General features: G+C 48.9%; 2 protein-coding genes across 2 annotated transcripts; one reads left to right on the top strand and one right to left on the bottom strand.

The window, feature by feature from the left end:
- Positions 1 to 114: 114 nt before the first annotated feature.
- wdr55 (WD repeat domain 55) lies at positions 115 to 3,006 on the bottom strand (the record flags this gene model as incomplete). Its single annotated transcript, XM_084575007.1, has 4 exons — positions 115 to 808; positions 901 to 1,170; positions 1,252 to 1,358; positions 2,488 to 3,006. The coding sequence occupies 4 exons, from the start codon at positions 3,004 to 3,006 to the stop codon at positions 472 to 474; spliced, it is 1,233 nt and encodes a 410-aa protein (XP_084431133.1). The 3' UTR covers positions 115 to 471.
- A 1,324-nt stretch (positions 3,007 to 4,330) lies between these two features.
- Positions 4,331 to 18,035, top strand: ccdc171 (coiled-coil domain containing 171). The gene is made up of 23 exons (XM_084546903.1): positions 4,331 to 4,377; positions 5,089 to 5,214; positions 5,416 to 5,607; positions 5,693 to 5,846; positions 5,935 to 6,104; positions 6,193 to 6,432; positions 7,554 to 7,714; positions 7,790 to 7,916; positions 8,326 to 8,514; positions 8,586 to 8,675; positions 8,757 to 8,927; positions 10,614 to 10,781; positions 10,873 to 11,040; positions 12,246 to 12,699; positions 13,965 to 14,081; positions 14,223 to 14,389; positions 14,479 to 14,622; positions 16,099 to 16,278; positions 16,366 to 16,511; positions 16,874 to 16,928; positions 17,008 to 17,133; positions 17,241 to 17,393; positions 17,486 to 18,035. The coding sequence occupies exons 2-23, from the start codon at positions 5,095 to 5,097 to the stop codon at positions 17,726 to 17,728; spliced, it is 3,735 nt and encodes a 1,244-aa protein (XP_084403029.1). The 5' UTR covers positions 4,331 to 4,377; positions 5,089 to 5,094; the 3' UTR covers positions 17,729 to 18,035.
- The last annotated feature ends 452 nt before the right edge of the window (positions 18,036 to 18,487 follow it).

Genomic DNA, 18,487 nt, shown 5'->3' with positions numbered 1-18,487 from the left:
AAATTGTTTAAAGATAAAAGCAAAGAAGAAAAATGTGAAAAATCAGGGAAAAATATAATAAATAATGGTAATTTGGTATGTTTTGAACACTTCATGTGAACACCAAAAAGCGTGTATTTTAAAAACCCTTTAATCAGTCAAACATAATACATTTCCAGCAGATTCACCCATAATTCACTGGATAAATTGTGGCTGGATTAAAGGCTGAAAAATATCGCCTATTATTTTGTGCTAACACATGTTAGCGTTACACTGTTGTTGCCACAATTCACTGGTGGCTCCACCAAACACTAGCGTCCGTGGGGAAATTCTGGTGGTGTGCTTCAGGGTCTAGGACTGCCAGGATCAGCGGTCTAGTACCCGCTGGACCACAGTACCATCCATGCTAGCGTACATTCTCTAGGCACTTTGGATGGATTCATCCATTCGTTCATTAGGACCAAACTGTCAAAAGGAACAGTAAGTAGCTTTTTAATCGCTGCCACTGTCACTGTCGCTATCCTCCTCTTCCTCATCCTGTTCTTCTTCCTCCTTCTTCTCCGTTTCCTCAACAAGTCCTGAGAAGAAGTCGTTGTCGCCGTGGGCCTTCTTGGTAAGCGACTTCATGCGGCCATCTTTCTTCTTCCTCTTGCGGTATTCTGTGACGGTCGTCTTGGGTAAACTAGAAATGTCCCAGAACTTGATGAGCTGGTCGTGGCCAGAGCTGACCAGGAAGCGAGAGTCCCAGGACTTGGCGAGCTCCTCAATGGGTTCGCCAACGTGCTGACCGATGCAGCCGATGACCCGGTTGGGAAGGATGTTGATGGCTCTGATGGTGAGACACGAAGGACACATTAGTACCTCGCATTTAAAAAAGAAATACATTTAATTAAAGAGGCGCCAAAGGGAACCCCAACTCACCGTATGTACCCGTCCATGGAGGCGGTGCACATGATGTTGTCAGTGATGGGGGCGATGCAGTCCACCGACTCGGCCTTGACGGCGAAGCGGTCGCTGGTGGCTCCGAAGCCGTTCCAGTTGAAGATGTAGATGGTTCCTTCGCTCGAGCCGCAGACCACCTTCTTGCCGCGCTTCATCAGCGCCACCGAAGTCAGGTCGCCACTCTGGTACTCGGACAGCAGCTCGAACCGCCGCCTCTTGATGTTGAAGACGCCCATGGTGCCGTCACCGCTGTAGGAGATTACAAGACGTCCCGTTGGAGCAAGTAAGCCTAGACCACTGCGGCATCATTGAGGAAGGCAACCAACTGACCTGGCGGTGAGTAGGATCCTCTTGGCACTATCCACAGTGATGTCGCTGATGTAATCCTCGTGGTGTTTCATGTCCATGATGGCCGTCCCCTTTCTCATATCCCAAACCTTCAGAGAGAAACAGACAACACTATGGTCACCTTTTTGAACCAGAATCAGATCCTCCATGGACCATTCTGTACTTGCAGAGAACCGATATAAAACATAAAAACATCATGACCAGTCTGGGTCAGTCAAAGACCAGTTTGAACCATAGACCGTATATAAATATGGACAATCCCACTTCCTCGCATTGACCAAACTAATAAATATTCGTCACACGAGTTGACTGAAAAAGGAAAACGAGACCTGGTTTCAAAATGAATAAACCAGGTCAGTATAGTAAGATGGATTTGACGTGTTGGATTCAAAAACGTGATCAGTTTTTGATTCGTTAACAAACGTAAAGCAAGAGTTTGGTGCATAGACTGTATATAAATATGGACACCACGTCTCCACTTTCTCTCATTGGCCAAACTGACACTATTTTCCTGGGGATACGGGCAGTGTCATCTTCCGACTTTGGAGCCCGAGTCTGATCAGTACGGTCTGAGAGTGGAGCCACGTTGAACCGTGATATTGATGCCCCGCCCAGATTTCCTCCAGACTCACTCTAGATTTTATCTAATTAATACTACGCTCTGCTCTACCTCCACCAGCTACAAGGAAATGTTGGATTATACACTAAACTTGTTTTTTAATTGTTTTTTATGACTCTCACGGTCCCATGGCTTTATTGGTTGGCATGGCAACTGGTAGTCGCCATTATGTCACATCCTGTTTCTATAACGTCAACTAAAACCACACTTATCCAAAAAAAGCGACACTTCAACACGCATCATAATCAAATAACTACCTAAAATGACAGAAAGCATCCTTGAAAATCATTTATTTGACGTGTATTTTAGTGTTTTAGTTTGGCCCAAGTCCCGCCCACTAACATGGAGGGGGTGGAGCTTATGACCTGTACTGCAGCCACACACCAGGGGGAGCGATACATGCTTTGGCTTGAGGAGCTGTCATGGCATACACTTTTTATACAGTCTACGGTTTGAACCATCAGTAGATTGTACTGGATCGTACTTTGGCCATTTTAAAAGCTGAAATATAAACAGACCGCCCTGGATCAAGACTATTCCAGACTAGATTTTAGACAACAAACTGAACAAGATCTTGTCCCACTACTTTCTGTCCAGACCTTAAGGGTTCCTCCATCATCCCCGGTGGCCAGGATGTTCTCATCCACCAGCAGCAGACTGTTAATGGGGACCTGGTGCGCCCCGCGGATCCGTGAGACCAGCTGTCCCCGCTCCATGTCCAGCTGATGGACGGCCTTGTCCCGGGACACGCTGTACAGCTTCTGCCCGTCCGCAGAGATGCGCACCTGGCGACAGGACTTGAGGTGGTGTCCCGAGGACCACAGCTCCCGATTCTCCCCCTCCGTGCACGAGTAGGAGAAGGCGTAAACGTCCCCGTCGACGTCCCCGCAGACGAGCATGTCTCTGGTCGGGTGCAGCGCCACCGTGTTGGCTATAGCCTCCAGCCGGATGTCCTCAGGGGTCTCTCGGACCTTTGGCCCGGCCGGCTCGGCCTCGTCCTCATCCGGATCTGAGTCTGGTTCCGGACCCTCCGGTTCCGATTCGGATGTTTCGGGGTGTCTGCTGGTTTCTGGGGGTTCTGTCTCCGTGGACGGAACGTGTTCTATGGACGCCGCCATGCTGTTTTGGTATTTCTTCCTCTACGCTCGTTAGGAACCTGAAGGAACATACGTCCTACCGCCCCTATTGGACATTCATGGGTACAGATACTAACGAACCAAATATGTAGGAAGTATATTTTTATTTTGATCAGTAATCCAGATGTCCCATAAAACCTCCAACATTTACGTTTACATATTTAGATTACATTACACATTATATTTACATATTGTATCAGCACCAACTTTAAATAGAGGGTGGAGGTGTTAAAGAGGATACATTGACACGATGACATTCATGAATATCATGAATAAAACAAACTAAGTTAAAGAGTCTGACTGCTGAGGGGACACGGGACGTCCCGAAGACCTCCTTCTTGCTCTGTGGGTGCAGCGGTCTTTGGCTGAAGGATCTTCCTGAAGTCCCAGCTGTCTCCTACAGGAGGGTGAGAGAGGTTGTTCCTGATGTTGGACAGTTCAGCCAACGTCCTCCTCTCCCTTCACCTGCTCCACTGAGTCCAGAGGACAGTCCAGGACGGAGCTGGACCTCTTTATCAGTTCGCCCAGTCTAATGTTTGTCCCTCTCTGTGACTCCACCACACCAGCAGACCACCCAGTGTCATAAAAAGTCCTGAGTAGTGTCCTACACACCCCAAAGGACTTCAGTCTCCTCAGCAGGTGGAGAAGACTTTGTCCCTTCTTGTATAGGACATTAGTGTTGTCCAACCAGTCCAGTTTATTGTCAGGTGAACACCCAGGTATTTATATCCATTGATTGATGTTGATGTCCAATCCCTGGATGTCCACCTGTGTGGTTTGTGTTGCCTTTCTTCAGAAGTCAATCACCATCTCCTTTGTCTTGGTGGCAATGATGTGAAGGAGACAATGTTCACACCAGTCGACAAAGTCCTCCACCACCGTCCTGTATTCCAGGTCGTTCCCGTCCGATACCCGTCCAACGATGGCTGTATCGTCTGAGAACTTCTGGATGTGGCAGCTGTCTGTGTTATATACCGGAAGTCTGAGGTGTAGATGGAGAAGAGGGATGTACAGAGTACTGAGAAGTTAAAGCCACAGTCTGACACTTTCTGAACCAATGAAGCCTCCACTTCCTGGATTTCACAGCACGTCCCATCATCACGACCAGGAACCTCATTATTTTTAATCTGAAATGTGTTTTATTTTAGTCTTGTCTAATTAAATTCTCATTTCATCTTTTATTTCGCCTTAAAAGCACATATTATATTATATAAACTGTTAAATAGTAGACGACTAATCACATGACAATTTTGGAGGCCTCCCATTGGTCGGGGGAAGACTGATCCGGAAGTTGACGCAGGGACGCTAAAAGATGGCGTCAGATTCAAACGGCTACGGAGGATAAATGTTACAGTAGGTGTTTATAACTAACTAATAAGCAGCTTTTTTTTTTTTTACAAGTTTTCTAGTTTATAGTGAAATCAGTCGCTCCAGACTTACCGCACTCGTTAAAGTTTATTTAGAGCAAATAAATATGTTAATATTGGCTCTCAGCCTTTGTTCGGGTTGTGTGTAGTTTAGTAACAAAATTCCATTCGCAAAATGTAGAATTATGAAACTCTCTCGTAGACTGGCATTTTTTTTACGCGACAACATTAAAAGTTGCACTTGCATTGAATCATTACGGTCTTCTTATAAATTCGGCTTATACATTGTGGACTTTGCGATATTTAAAGTGTGTAAACTCGCAGTTGTAAATTGTTGACAGCCCCTGAACGCCACGTACCGCTCCGCGCTATCGATGACGATCATTTTTCATCATAAAAACAAAAACCTTGTGGATATAAGCGGTTTTGTTTTGCGTGATGAAAGCCGAATTATACAAAGGATCTGGTTGATTCTTAAATAGTTTGATATGTTGCTGTAAATGGTGTAATGTGAGTAGTTTGGAGTAAATATATATACTAAGCAGATTTGTAAACGGGGGCTGGTCCGTGTTCAGGTTTGAGTGCGTCTGCTGGCAAGGCAACAGCTGCAGCCGAGCAACCAGCCTCCAGGGTCTCTGCTGTTTGTCAGAAAAGTCACTATGAATAGAAATAAAGGTAATTAAATATATATATTTAGGGAGATATGCAGACCGAACCAGAACCAGCGGAGCGGAGGAGACATCTTGGCCGGCTCAGGCGAGGGGAGAGCGGGCAGAGCCGAGCAGAGCCCCGGGGAGGAGACCCGAGACCCGCGGTCAGGTGTGTCCTGAGCCCCGGGGAGGAGGAGAGGGCAAGGTGGGGTCTGCTACTGGGACATGATCATTCCTCTGATAATATCTTGTGTTTAATTAGAATTTCAATTTATTTATTTGGCAAAAAAGGTCCAAATTATGCCATGAAATGTAGATATAACAGAGATTTCTGTTTTTCCTTTAGACTGACATGGATCACCTCCGTCAAACAGGATAAGAGAGAGGAGGAGGGGGGAGAGGAGCGAGGAGATGGAGGGAGGAAGAGGGAAAGAGAGAAGAGAGGAAGAGGGAGGAGGGCGGCGTCAGAAGGAGGCGAGGGCAGCGAGGAGTCGAGGAAGCTGAGGTGGAGACTGAACCAGCTGGAGAAGGACAAACTGCAGCTGACGTCCAGCCACAACCAGGAGGTGAGAAACCACAGAAGAAGAAGAAGAAGAGTTATCACAGGTCCACACACTAGATCTCCATCTAAGTCCAGATGTGTCCTTCCAGCTGTGCGGGCTGCAGACGGAGCTGGCTCGTCTCCGGGCCTCGGTGGAGCGAGGTGAAGCCCAGAGGGCCGACCTCCAGCACCGGCTGACCGTGACCTCCAGAGACAGCGAGCGCGCCGCCGCCGAGCTCAGCAGAGACAAGCGCTCTCTTACAGGTACATGAATCAAACGCACCCCCTGCCCTCGAGGGAAAACAGCCCGTCCCGGTACATTCTGGTGTGAATGTTTGGGTTTGTTTGTCAGAGCGAGCGGCCGAGCTCCAGCAGACGGTGGAGGAGCTGCAGAAAGCTCTGGACATGATGCGGCAGGCCAGGGAGGAGGACCAGCGTGCTTCACAGCAGGAAGTGGAAGAGCGTGACAAACTGATTCAGAGCTTCAGCTCAGAAAACCAACGACTGCACCGGCTGCTGCAGGTCAGAGTCTCTCAGAGATGAGATACATTAGTGGAAGACAGAAGAAACACTGACTGACTATTTTCTCTTGGGTCTTGTCTTGTTCCAGGACCAGGAGGAGGCTCTGGAGGAGTCGGAGAAGAGGCTGGTTGAGGTGCAGAAGGAGAGAGAGAAGGAGGCGGAGGCGAACAGACGGCGAGCCGACGAGTTGAAGTACCTGGCGGAGAGGGAGGAGGCGAGCCGGAGGGAGAAGGAGGCGTCGGATCAGAGGGTGAAGTCTCTGCAGTCGAACGTGGAGGCCGAGCGAGCCGCTCACCTGGAGTCTAAGTTCAACTCTGAGATCATCCAGGTGAGACAGACTCACGTCTCTACCTGTAAACTCTGAAGGTTTCTGATCAGAACATGATTATAAAATATAAATAGTTTAATAAAAAGTGAATACTATTGAATGTATTCATGAATCTGTCCAGATATGAAATGATATTAAACAATCGCTGTTAACTACTATTAGCTGGGAAGCTGGGAAGCTAGGAAGAGCGACTGTTAGCTGGGAAGCTAGGAAGGGCTGCTGTTAGCTGGGAAGCTAGGAAGAGCAACTGTTAGCTAGGAAGCTAGGAAGAGCTACTGTCAGCTAAGAAGCTAGGAAGAGCTACTGTTAGCTAGGAAGCTAGGAAGAGCTACTGTCAGCTAAGAAGCTAGGAAGAGCTACTGTTAGCTAGGAAGAGCTACTGTTAGCTGGGAAGCTAGGAAGAGCAACTGTTAGCTAGGAAGCTAGGAAGAGCTACTGTCAGCTAAGAAGCTAGGAAGAGCTACTGTTAGCTAGGAAGCTAGGAAGAGCTACTGTCAGCTAAGAAGCTAGGAAGAGCTACTGTTAGCTAGGAAGAGCTACTGTTAGCTAGGAAGCTAGGAAGAGCTACCGTTAGCTAGGAAGAGCTACTGTTAGCTAGGATGCTAAGGAAGCGCTACTGTTAGCTGGGAAGAGCTACTGTTAGCTAGGAAGCTAGGAAGAGCTACTGTTAGCTAGGATGCTAAGGAAGAGCTACTGTTAGCTTGGAAGCTAAGGAATGCGCTACTGTTAGCTAGGAAGCTAGGAAGAGCTACCGTTAGCTAGGAAGAGCTACTGTTAGCTAGGATGCTAAGGAAGCGCTACTGTTAGCTAGGAAGAGCTACTGTTAGCTAGGAAGCTAGGAAGCGCTACTGTTAGCTAGGATGCTAAGGAAGCGCTACTGTTAGCTAGGAAGCGCTACTGTTAGCTAGGAAAAGCTACTGTTAGCTGGGATGCTAAGGAAGCGCTACTGTTAGCTAGGAAGCGCTACTGTTAGCTAGGAAGCGCTACTGTTAGCTGGGATGCTAAGAAGAGCTACTGTTAGCTAAGAAGCCAGGAAGAGCTACTGTTAGCTAGGATGCTAGGATAATAAGAAATGCACCGAACCAACGACCTGCTCTCTCTGTGGTCATGTGACCGGTCAGCTGCGGGTTCGGGACCTGGAGGCGGCGCTGCAGGCCGAGCGGTCCGACCACCAGGAGGCGCTGTGCAGCCTGGAGCTGCTGAGGACTCAGCTCAGAGAGGCGGAGCGGGCGATCGTCCTGGAGAGAGAGAGGAGCGACGCCACTGAGCGCGCTCTGGAGCGGTGAGGTCAAGAGACGAGGCTTTCGACCACGCGTCCCGTTTCTTTTGTTCATCGCTTAGTTGTTTTGTTTTGAAGGTTGAGGACGGAGCACGAGCAGTGCAAGTCGGACATGGGCGTCGCCCTGGAAACGGAGAGGAAGGCGACCTCCGACCTCAGGGAGAGACTGGAGGACGAGAAGAGACAGCGCTCTCTGCTGGAGGAGGTAACGACCTGAGGATCAGACCAGGAGAGATGGAGGGATGGAAGGAGAGAAGGATGGAAGGAAGGATGGAAGGAGGAAAGAAGGAGGCAAGGAAAGAAAGAGGGAGGGATGGAAGGAGGATGGAAGGAAGGAAGAAGGAAGGAAGGAATGAAGGAAGGATGGAAGGAGGAAGGAAGGAAGAAGGAAGGAAGGAAAGAGGGAAGGAAGGAAGGAGAGAAGGAAGAAAGGAAGGAAGGAGAGAAAGAAGAAAGGAGAGAAAGATGGAATGAAGGAAGGATGGAAGGAGGAAGGAAGGAAGGAAGAAGGAAGGAAGGAAAGAGGGAAGGAAGGAAGGAGAGAAGGAAGGAAGAAAGGAGGGATGAAAGGAGTTAATAAACATGATCTGATCCTTTGATCTTGTTGCGTTCAGGCGTCTCAGAGACGGTCTGACTCAGACGAGGCCTTCATGAAACAAATCAGGGAAACTCTACAGCAGCACAGGAGCACAGGTGCACAGCCTGCAAAGGATGATGGGAAACAGAGTCCTTCTGAGGTCCTGCAGCTGCTGATGTCGACGCTCGGCTCCTACCAGCTCAGACTGAAAGACTCTGACCAACAGGTGCTCATCCTCTCATTCACCTGCTTTACTTCCTCTTCCTCTTCTCCTGACTTTCATTTTTCCCGCTGCAGCTCCAGGATCTGCTGTTCGCCTCCGAGAAGCTGCAGGACGAGAACCAGAGTCTCCGACGGCTGGCGTCCGATCAGAGGAGTCAGATCCACGTAAATACGCTGATGTTTGTCTGAATGTGATCTCAGATAAGGTCATACATCTACAACCGGTCCATCGTCTCTTTTCTCCAGGAGTGTCAGCAGGCGTCGCTCAGACTGGAGGAGGAGGCGGCTCGCTGGCGTCAGGAGAGCTCTGATTGGTCGACGCAGAGGCGGAGCCTTCAGGACGAGCTGCAGAAAGAGAGGGAGGAGAGGACGGCAGAGGTCCAGAAGATAACGGAGCACCACGACAAAGAGACGACGGTGAATACTGAAATACTTCCTCCTTTACACTCCTGATAGACTCCTTTACAGCAGCACTAAAGAAGTTTTCCTCTTCGGTCCCCCTACTGGTTGGAAGTGTAATTGTCCATTACTTCCGTCGTAAATAAGTTAGCCGACTGCATCCTACTGTCGCAGGCACGTTATTTGTTTATGCAGAACCGGCTTTGGAAACAATCAACGATATCGAAGGATGTCCAGTGACAAGGTAGAGTAGGTTGCATGATTTTACGAAAGTATGATGTATTGCAACATTAGAATGAAGTAAAACAAAATAATGACATTGCTTGCTATTTTTATTTCTGTGTGAAACTGTAAATTTGAAACGGCAGATTAGCAATAGCCAGATAGGTTCACATAAGGATGAAAAATAAAGAAACGTATTGCCTAACAGTTTAGCATGTAATAGCCATTTGCATTGTCTGTGAAAATCTTGTGAATGTTGTTGAAAAAAGTTTCAGAGACCGTTGTGAACTAAGAATCAACAACTTTGGGAACGATCAAACATTTGGGGTTATTTTGGCAGTTATTGTCTTAGCTTGCAGTGATAGTTACAGCGATATTTAGCTTAGCGATAGTTACGTACAATAGCGAACACCTTAGCTAACATGAGCCATAGCGATTACGTATATATTAGCACAATAGCGAACACCTTAGCTAACATGAGCCATAGCGATTACGTATATATTAGCACAATAGCGAACACCTTAGCTAACATGAGCCATAGCGATAGTTACATATATATTAGCACAATAGCTAACGCCTTAGCTAAGATGAGCCGATAAAATAATTGACAATGTATTGAACACCGATGCACACTGTTTGAAAAAAATATTACCGGTATTACCTACAAGTCCAGCAGCAGCAAAGCCAAGTCGCCATCGAGTATGAGCCGGTCCGATATTCACTCTCGTTTTAGCTCTTTCTTTATCATGCTCTCGTTTTCTTTTCTTCGCCTCATCGGACACTACACTCCTCCTTTTCTTTGCAGGCTCTGTCATGAAGCTGGTATCTTCCACACACCTGCTGAGTGTTCTCTCACTGATCTGATTCACTCTCTCACTGATTTGAGCCTCAACCTACCGGCTTTTGTAGCCGCGTTGCCGTAAAGCAGGTCAAATTTGTAGTCTTTTTAGAACTACAAAAACGCTACCCGACGAAGCAAAGTTACATAGTGCGGTTACAGCCAATAGAGGGCCGCAAAGCGAATTCAGAATTGGCTTTCACCCGGTTTTGAGGTGATAAATCACTGAAACTATTTTTGAAACATTATTTTAAGGTACTAAAAACTCTTTAGTTTTCCTTTAAAGGTACGGACACATCAACAGCTCGTGATCACGTCTATTGTGTCTGCACTCGAACGCACCACAAGGACTAGAGCCAACGACCTGCTGGTACATACAGTACATTATACACCTGAGAGGAAATAACTCTTTATACCAGCAGGTGGCAGTAGTCTGGATTCATCATTCAAAAGAGGAAACTAGGAAGAGCTACTGTTAGCTGGGAAGCTAGGAAGAGCTACTGTTAGCTGTGAGGCTAGGAAGAGCTACTGTTAGAGACAGAGCCTTTTGTTTCTACCTCTTCCTGGTTCCTGGTTCCTGGTTCCCGTCCTCTGATTAGTGGGACGTCCTCATGAAGTAAATTAAATCATCTCTGTGTCTTCAGGTCCGTCTCTCCTTCCTCTACCGCCTCTACCAGCGCCTCCTGGCCGGCTGCGTCCTCCTCAATCAGCCCCAGAGCATTCTGGGTAACTTCACCTGGGAGGAGCTGTGTGACGTCATCAGTGAACAGGTGGACCAGCTGACCTCTGACCTCCAGATGGCCAAGGACAAGGTGCGTTAGAAAGAGGCGTCCCAGCTACAGGTCAAAGAGACGATCTTAAATCTCTCTCTCTCTCTCTCTCTCTCTCTCTCTCTCTCTGTAGATCGCCCAGCTGCAGAGTGTGTGTGTTAAGAAGAGTGTGTGTGTTCGCCAGCTGCAGCGTAGCCAGGAGTGTGTGTTGTCTCGCCTGGAGGAGAGTGTGAGGAGGCGGGAGGAGGCGTGGAGCAGCCAGCATACGCTCGCCGTCGCCAGGCTGCAGAGCGAGCTGCAGGTAAAACAAACACACCCCCTGCCTGCCCCGCCCCCTGTCCTGTCCCGTCCCCTGCCCCGCCCCCCGCCCCGCCCCGTCCTGTCCTGCCCCGCCCCCTGTACTGCCCTGCCCCGTCCTGCCCCGTCTTGCCCCGCCCCCTGTCCTGCCCCGACCTGTCAGAGATGAGACGAGGGAGTGTCCTCAGAGTAGGGGTTAAAAAAACAAACAAACATGGATCAGCCATAACATTATGACCACTGTCACTGGATGGGATATATGAGGAAGAAGAGGAGGAAGAGGAAGAAGAGGAGGAAGAAGAGGAGGAAGAGGAAGATGAAGAGGAGGGGGAAGAGGAAGAAAAGGAGGAAGAAGAGGATGAGGAAGAGGAAGATGATGGGGAAGAAAAGGAGGAGGAAGAGGATGAGGAGGAGGAAGAGGAAGATGATGGGGAAGAAAAGGAGGAGGAAGAGGATGAGGAGGAGGAAGAGGAAGATGAAGAAGTAGAGGAGGAGGAGGAGGAAGAAGAAGAGAAGATGAAGGGGAAGAAAAGGAGGAGGAAGAGGGTGAGGAAGAGGAAGATGAATGAGAAGATGAAGAAGATGAGGAGGAGGAAGGGGAAGACGAATGAGAAGAAGAGGAAGATGAAAAGGAAGAAAAGTTGGAGGAGGAAGAGGAAGATGAAGAGGAAGAAGAGGAGGAGGAGGAAGATGAAGAGGAGGAGGAAGAGGAAGATGAAGAGGAAGAAGAGGAGGAGGAGGAAGATGAAGGGGAAGAAAAGGAGGAGGAAGATGAAGAGTAAGAGGAAGATGAAGGGGAAGAAGAGGAAGATGAAGAGGAGGAGGAGGCGGAAGAGGAGGAGGAAGAGGAAGATGAAGAGGAAGAAGAGGAGGAGGAGGAAGATGAAGGGGAAGAAAAGGAGGAGGAAGATGAAGAGGAAGAGGAAGATGAAGGGGAAGAAGAGGAAGATGAAGAGGAGGAGGAGGCGGAAGAGGAAGATGAAGAGGAAGAAAAGGAGGAGGAGGAAGATGAAGAAGAAGAGGAAGACGAGAGGATGAGGAGGAAGAAGAGGAAGATGAAGGGGAAGAAAAGGAGGATGAGGAAGATCAGGAAGAAGATTATGAGAAAGTGCAGGATGAGGAGGATGAGGAGGATGAAGAGTAGCTGTAGCGTGGTCATAATGTTATGGCTGATTCCTGCAGTGACCTGATGTCTGTCGTCTCTTCCAGACGTGTCGCTCTCAGTCCGACTCTCTCCGGGACCGCTGCTCCTCCATGACCTCCGACCTCTCCCGTCTACGGGGTCTCCTCTCCAGGAGCCGCAGGGACTCGTCCTCCCTCCTCTCGGCCTGCGCCCTGCTGGCCGGAGCGCTAAGCCACGCCCACCTCCGGCTGCGCTCGCTCTCCGAGCAGAAAGCCCTCGTGTCCCGGCGCCTGGCGGAGAGGGAGCGACTGGAGGAGGAGGTGAGGAGGCTGGCCGGAGCCCTGGGAGGAGACCAGGAGGAAGAAGAGGAGGAGCAGCGGGAGGGACGAGGGCGGAGGAGGTGGAGGAGGAGCGTGTGCGCCGTGCTGGCGGCGAGGAGGTGGAGCCAGATGTCCAGAAACACCACGGTGTTGTTTCATCTGGAGAGAGGGGGCGGAGCTATGAACGTCTGCGTCAGAGGAGAAGAAGAACCAGGATCAGGTGACGAGTCAACGACAGGTCAAAGGTCACGATGTTAAATGTCCTCCACAATACTGAGACTAGACATGTCTGCCATAACATTATGACCAACCAGAAACATGTTGACAGCGGTGGTCGACGCCTATAAACAACTACAGACATGGTCATAGGCTGAGGAGGAGGAGGAGGAGGAAGATTAAGAGGAAATGGAGGAGGAAGGAGATGAAGAGGAGGAAGAAGAGGAGGAAGTGAAAATGGAGAAGGAAGATGAAGAAGAAGACAGGGTGGAGGAGGAAGAGGAGGAAGAAGAAGAAGTAGAGGAGGGGGAGGGAGACAAAGAGGAAGATGAATAGAAGGCAGAGGAAATGGAGAAGGAAGATGAAGAAGAAGAAGACAAGGAGGAGGAGGAAAAAGAGGAAGAGGAGGAAGAAGAAGAAGTAGAGGAGGGGGAGGGAGACGAAGAGGAGGAAGAAGAGGAGGAAGTGGAAGAGGAAGATGAGTAGAACGAAGAGGAAATGGAGGAGGAAGATGAAGAAGAAGAAGACGACAAGGAGGAGGAAGATGAAGATTAGGAGGAGAAAGATAAAGGAGTGGAGTAGGAAGAAGAGGGAGATGAAGAGGAGGAGGAAGAGGAAGAAAATCAGGAAGACGAAGAGGAGGAAGAAGATGATAAAGAAGTGGAGTGGGAAGAGGAGGAGGGGAGGAGGAAGATGAAGAAAAAGAAGAAGACAAGGAGGAGGAAGATGATTAAGTGGAGTAGGGAGAAGAGGAAGAAGAGGAAGAGGAGTAAGAAGAAGAAGTAGAGGAAGTGGAAGAGGAAGATGAGTAGAACGAAGAGGAAATGGAGGAGGAAGATGAAGAAGAAGAAGACGACAAGGAGGTGGAAGATGAAGATGTGGAGTAGGAAGAGGAGGAAGAAGTTGAGGAAGATGAAGAGGAGGATGATGATGATGAATTTGTTAAATGTAGTTTCTAGTATTGAATGATGATGTCCTACCTTCATCACACACCTGACTAACGACTGACTACCTTCATCACACACACCAGTTCTTCTTGTTCTTGTTCTTCTTCTTCTCGTTCTTGTTCTTCTTCTTCTTGTTCTTCTTCTTGTTCTTCTTCTTCTTGTTCTTCTTCTTCTTGTTCTTCTTGTTCTTCTTCTTGTTCTTCTTGTTCTTCTGTCTCATCGGTACGTCTCTAATCTAAATCACCAGCTCTCATTAAAGAGAAACCACGTCACTGAGGTTTGTCGTTTTAAGGGTTTGTTGTTCTGTTTCTGTTTGTTTCAGCCAACGATGTGGACGGAGGTCGTGACGGTGTCTGTGCTCGCTGGCTCCGCTCTAAACGTCTGTCCTCCGTCATTCTGGCGTCCATGTCCGACCTGCAGGGGACGCTGTCACACACTGGTAACCTTTGACCCAAAGACAAGTGTCTACTTCATACAGAGCTTCATACATTTGTTCACCTCTAGGATTAATTACAAGTTAATTAAAACCCTCGATACCTTAACCTTTTATAACTCCCCGTCTCTCTCTCTGGTTCTCGAGGCTCCTCCCCTCCAGACGTGATCTCAGCTGCTCGTTCAGGTTTGTCCCGCCTCCTGGGTCACATCCTCGACCAATCAGCTCACAGCTCGTCCTCCGGCAAACAGTTCAAGGACTCGCTGAGCGACCGGCTCAGACTCGGACTTCCTCCTCCGAAGCCCGACGTGAAGGTCTTTGAACGCACCACAGACACTATGACATGTTGACACGGTAGCTCTGTGTCCTCCTGCTGACCTTTGACCTCTGTGTGACCTGTCAGACGCTGGTGTCCGCCCTGCAGCAGCACTTCCTGCTCTTCAGCCAACGGCTGCACTCGGTCGAGGTGGAGAGGCGGGGCTTGAGACTGGAGGTGGCCAATCTAAAGAGAGGACTGCGTCAGGAGAGGGAGGGGACCTGCAGGACGGTGAGTGTTTCTAAGACATCTGGTCTCACCTGTGTCCATCTACCTGGTGTTAATATAAATGTGTCTTCACATGCGTCCCCAGCCAGCACTTGAGATCTGATCTCAGTTTGTGTGTCTGTGAATCAGCAGTGCCATCATGTGGTCAGTAGAATATTGTACCAGCTGCTGGAGACCAGATCAGTGTTCACACCTGGACCTGTTTAACCTGGACTCTAGAGACAAGATCAGTGTTCACACCTGGACTCTAACCTGGACTCTAGAGACCAGATCAGTGTTCACACCTGGACCTGTTTAACCTGGACTCTTGAGATCAGATCAGTGTTCACACCTGGACCTGTTTAACCTGGACTCTAGAGACCGGATCAGTGTTCACACCTGGACCTGTTTAACCTGGACACTAGAGACCAGATCAGTGTTCACACCTGGACTCTAACCTGGACACTAGAGACCAGACCAGTGTTCACACCTGGACCTGTTTAACCTGGACACTAGAGACCAGACCAGTGTTCACACCTGGACCTGTTTAACCTGGACACTAGAGACCAGATCAGTGTTCACACCTGGACACTAGAGACCAGATCAGTGTTCACACCTGGACCTGTTTAACCTGGACACTAGAGACCAGATCAGTGTTCACACCTGGACCTGTTTAACCTGGACTCTAGAGGCCAGATCAGCGTTCTCACCTGGACCTGTTTAACCTGGACTCTAGAGACCAGATCAGCGTTCTCACCTGGACCTGTTTAACCTGGACTCTAGAGACCAGATCAGTGTTCTCACCTGGACCTGTTTAACCTGGACTCTAGAGACCAGATCAGCGTTCTCACCTGGACCTGTTTAACCTGGACTCTAGAGACCAGATCAGTGTTCACACCTGGACTCTAGAGACCAGATCAGTGTTCACACCTGGACCTGTTTAACCTGGACTCTAAAGACCAGATCAGTGTTCACACCTGGACCTGTTTAACCTGGACTCTAGAGACCAGATCGGTGTTCACACCTGGACCTGTTTAACCTGGACTCTAGAGACCAGATCAGTGTTCACACCTGGACCTGTTTAACCTGGACTCTAAAGACCAGATCAGTGTTCATACCTGGACCTGTTTAACCTGGACTCTAGAGACCAGATCGGTGTTCACACCTGGACTCTAGAGACCAGATCAGTGTTCACACCTGGACTCTAGAGACCAGATCAGTGTTCACACCTGGACCTGTTTAACCTGGACTCTAGAGACCAGATCAGTGTTCACACCTGGACCTGTTTAACCTGGACTCTAAAGACCAGATCAGTGTTCATACCTGGACCTGTTTAACCTGGACTCTAGAGACCAGATCGGTGTTCACACCTGGACTCTAGAGACCAGATCAGTGTTCACACCTGGGCCTGTTTAACCTGGACTCTAGAGACCAGATCACCCAGGACACATGGCCACACACCTTAACCATTAATCCGTCCACGTCCTTGGTTGTGTTCAGGTCCCAGACGAGCGTTTCCACAGTGTGTGCGTGGAGCTCCGTCAGGCTCTGAGCAGAGAGCAGGAAGCTCAGACGATGATCAAAGACCAGTTCAACCAACTGCAGACTCTCCAGCTCAGAGTCGACGCCCACAACGGCGAGCAGAGCGACACCCAACGCTCACTGAGCCACGCCACACAGGTAGGTCTGAGACGAGGTGAAATTACAGACAATGAAAAACCGTCAACGGTAACTCTGGTGACCGACGTCTGAGCCGTCTCTCTCCAGTCTTTGTCGGAGGCTCGGCTGGAGGCGAGTCGTAAAGAGCGCTCGCTGAGGATTCTGGGTAAGCACCTGTCGGGGGTTCAGAGGGAAAAGAGGAGGCTGGAGGAGAAGCTGCAGCGAGCCGAGGACGAGCTGAGAGACGCCGCCAGGTAACGGGAGTTAATCCTCCAGCGTGGACGACCCTGAGCTTTACTGATCTGAGACGTCCATCCAAGATAAATGAAGATAGTTCTTTGGTTCATTGTCCAACACAACAAAATGGAGTCAAAGAGATAAATCTGCTTAAAGTCCAGAGAGACGTCCAGAAGCAGGAACACAGCTAAAGAAAAATGCTGAAGGAATAAAAGTTCCCGCACATTTTGGTGTTCCCCAAGAACCGGTAACTGTCCAGAGTTTTGGTTCCACATCAGGACCAAGAAATCTGCTTTGGTTGAGTCTAATTTATAGATTAAACCCAAAATCGACTAAAATCTAACAGAGCGGTTTGTCTCGTTTATCGTTTGGCTTCCAGACGCCAGGAGGTCGTGGTCGCTTTCATGAAGGCTTCAGAGACGAGCTACGAGCAGGTGAACGCACTTCTTCACACGTAACGTCGTATTCTCAGAGAAACAAGTCGGTGACACGATGCTGTTGACGTCCCCTCAGGTCAGAGACAGCCTCGTCCAATCGCAGCCCTTCCCGTTGGCTAAGCTCCACCCCCTGCTGCTAGCCCAGGAACACCTGAGCGGAGCAGAGAGCATCGTGGGAGCTCCAGAGGTGGCGGCGTGCCAGGTACCAGGGGTGGGGTTTCTTCCTCTCTTCCTGTATTATCCTTTATTTATTTATTTATTTATTTATTTGTTTATTTGTTTGTTTGTTTTCTTCCTCTCTGCCTCTAGAGTTTTCTCTCCGTCGTCTCTCAGCTCTTTCACGCCCTCAGCTCCAGGACTGATTGGCTGGAGCAGGAAGTCTCCGCCCACCGGAGTCATGTGACGGCGCTGCGCAGCGAGCTGCAGGACGTCTGTCTCCGTGACAACCTGGCCTTCACCCCCGTAAGACGTCCAACTCCTTTTTGTTTTTTTTGTTTTTTATCAAAATGTGAGAAAATTTTTTACTTTAATTGAACAAATATTTCTAATTCCAGGTGGTCGAGTTTCCTGAAACGTTCCCATTGGATGAGCCTCAACCTGTTCCTCTCTCTGATTCGTCAAAGGAACAGGTAGCCCATGTAAGCCCCACCCACGCTCAGATAAGCTCCTCCCCTTCAACGCAACCGAACCCCGACCCCCCGTCGCCCGTCTCAGGACCCGTCCTGGCTAAAAGCCGAGAGACAAAAGCCACGAAGAAGAAGAAGAAGAGGGTAAACGCGAAGAGGGAAAGGAAGTGAAAGGACGATCCAGACTTTGTTTCCTCTGCACAGCCGGCCGCTGACAGACGTCTGAAGGCCAGATGGTCGCCTGTGACGGATCAGCAGCTGGTCGGTGCGTCGGCGTCCGTCACTAAAACGATTCTACTCGTCTCTTTTAATCGAGTTTGTTTTAATTTATGAGAAAAATGAGAAAAAAGTCTTTGTTTCTGTGACTGAAGATTTGAAACTCATGATATTTATGGTTCTCAAGCTTTTATTTGACGACTTCTGCTACGATTTTTGCACATGAACAGATTTTAATCAAACCACGTGACAGGAAATAAAAGAAGAATGAGTTGTTTTTAAAATCATTGACACTAAACATTTTGTGGTTGTGTGTTTTTTGCTGCTCTTGACATTGTGCCCGATCATTTTCAGGTTGTTCCCACAAAACGAACAACGTGAAGGTTTCACTATGAATCTCATTAATCTGAACGTAGACGATAAACAACTGCAAACACACGATGACGACAGAGACACAACTAAAGCTGAGGAACTAAAGTATAAAAACTTTTCATTGCTGCTGCGTCAGCGTGATCGGTCGAAGCCTCAGGCAACAAGCGTGTCCGTATTTGATTTGTTTTAATCTGTGAACGATTCAGAAACGTCCTCAGGCTGGACGTGCGGAGACGTCCTTTACAAAGACGAGCTGACTCAGCTCAGCACGAGTTCTCTGTCCCCTGGAGACGTTTGTCGTCTTCTTCCTCGTCTCTCCTGAGGAGTCCCGTCAGCTCGTCC

Source organism: Chelon labrosus (assembly GCF_963514085.1).
Source record: "Chelon labrosus genome assembly, chromosome: 1".
In the NCBI taxonomy this organism is placed as follows: Eukaryota; Metazoa; Chordata; class Actinopteri; order Mugiliformes; family Mugilidae; genus Chelon; species Chelon labrosus.
The sequence above is the reverse complement of the archived record's forward strand: the minus strand, read 5'-3'. Positions and strand labels throughout refer to the sequence as shown.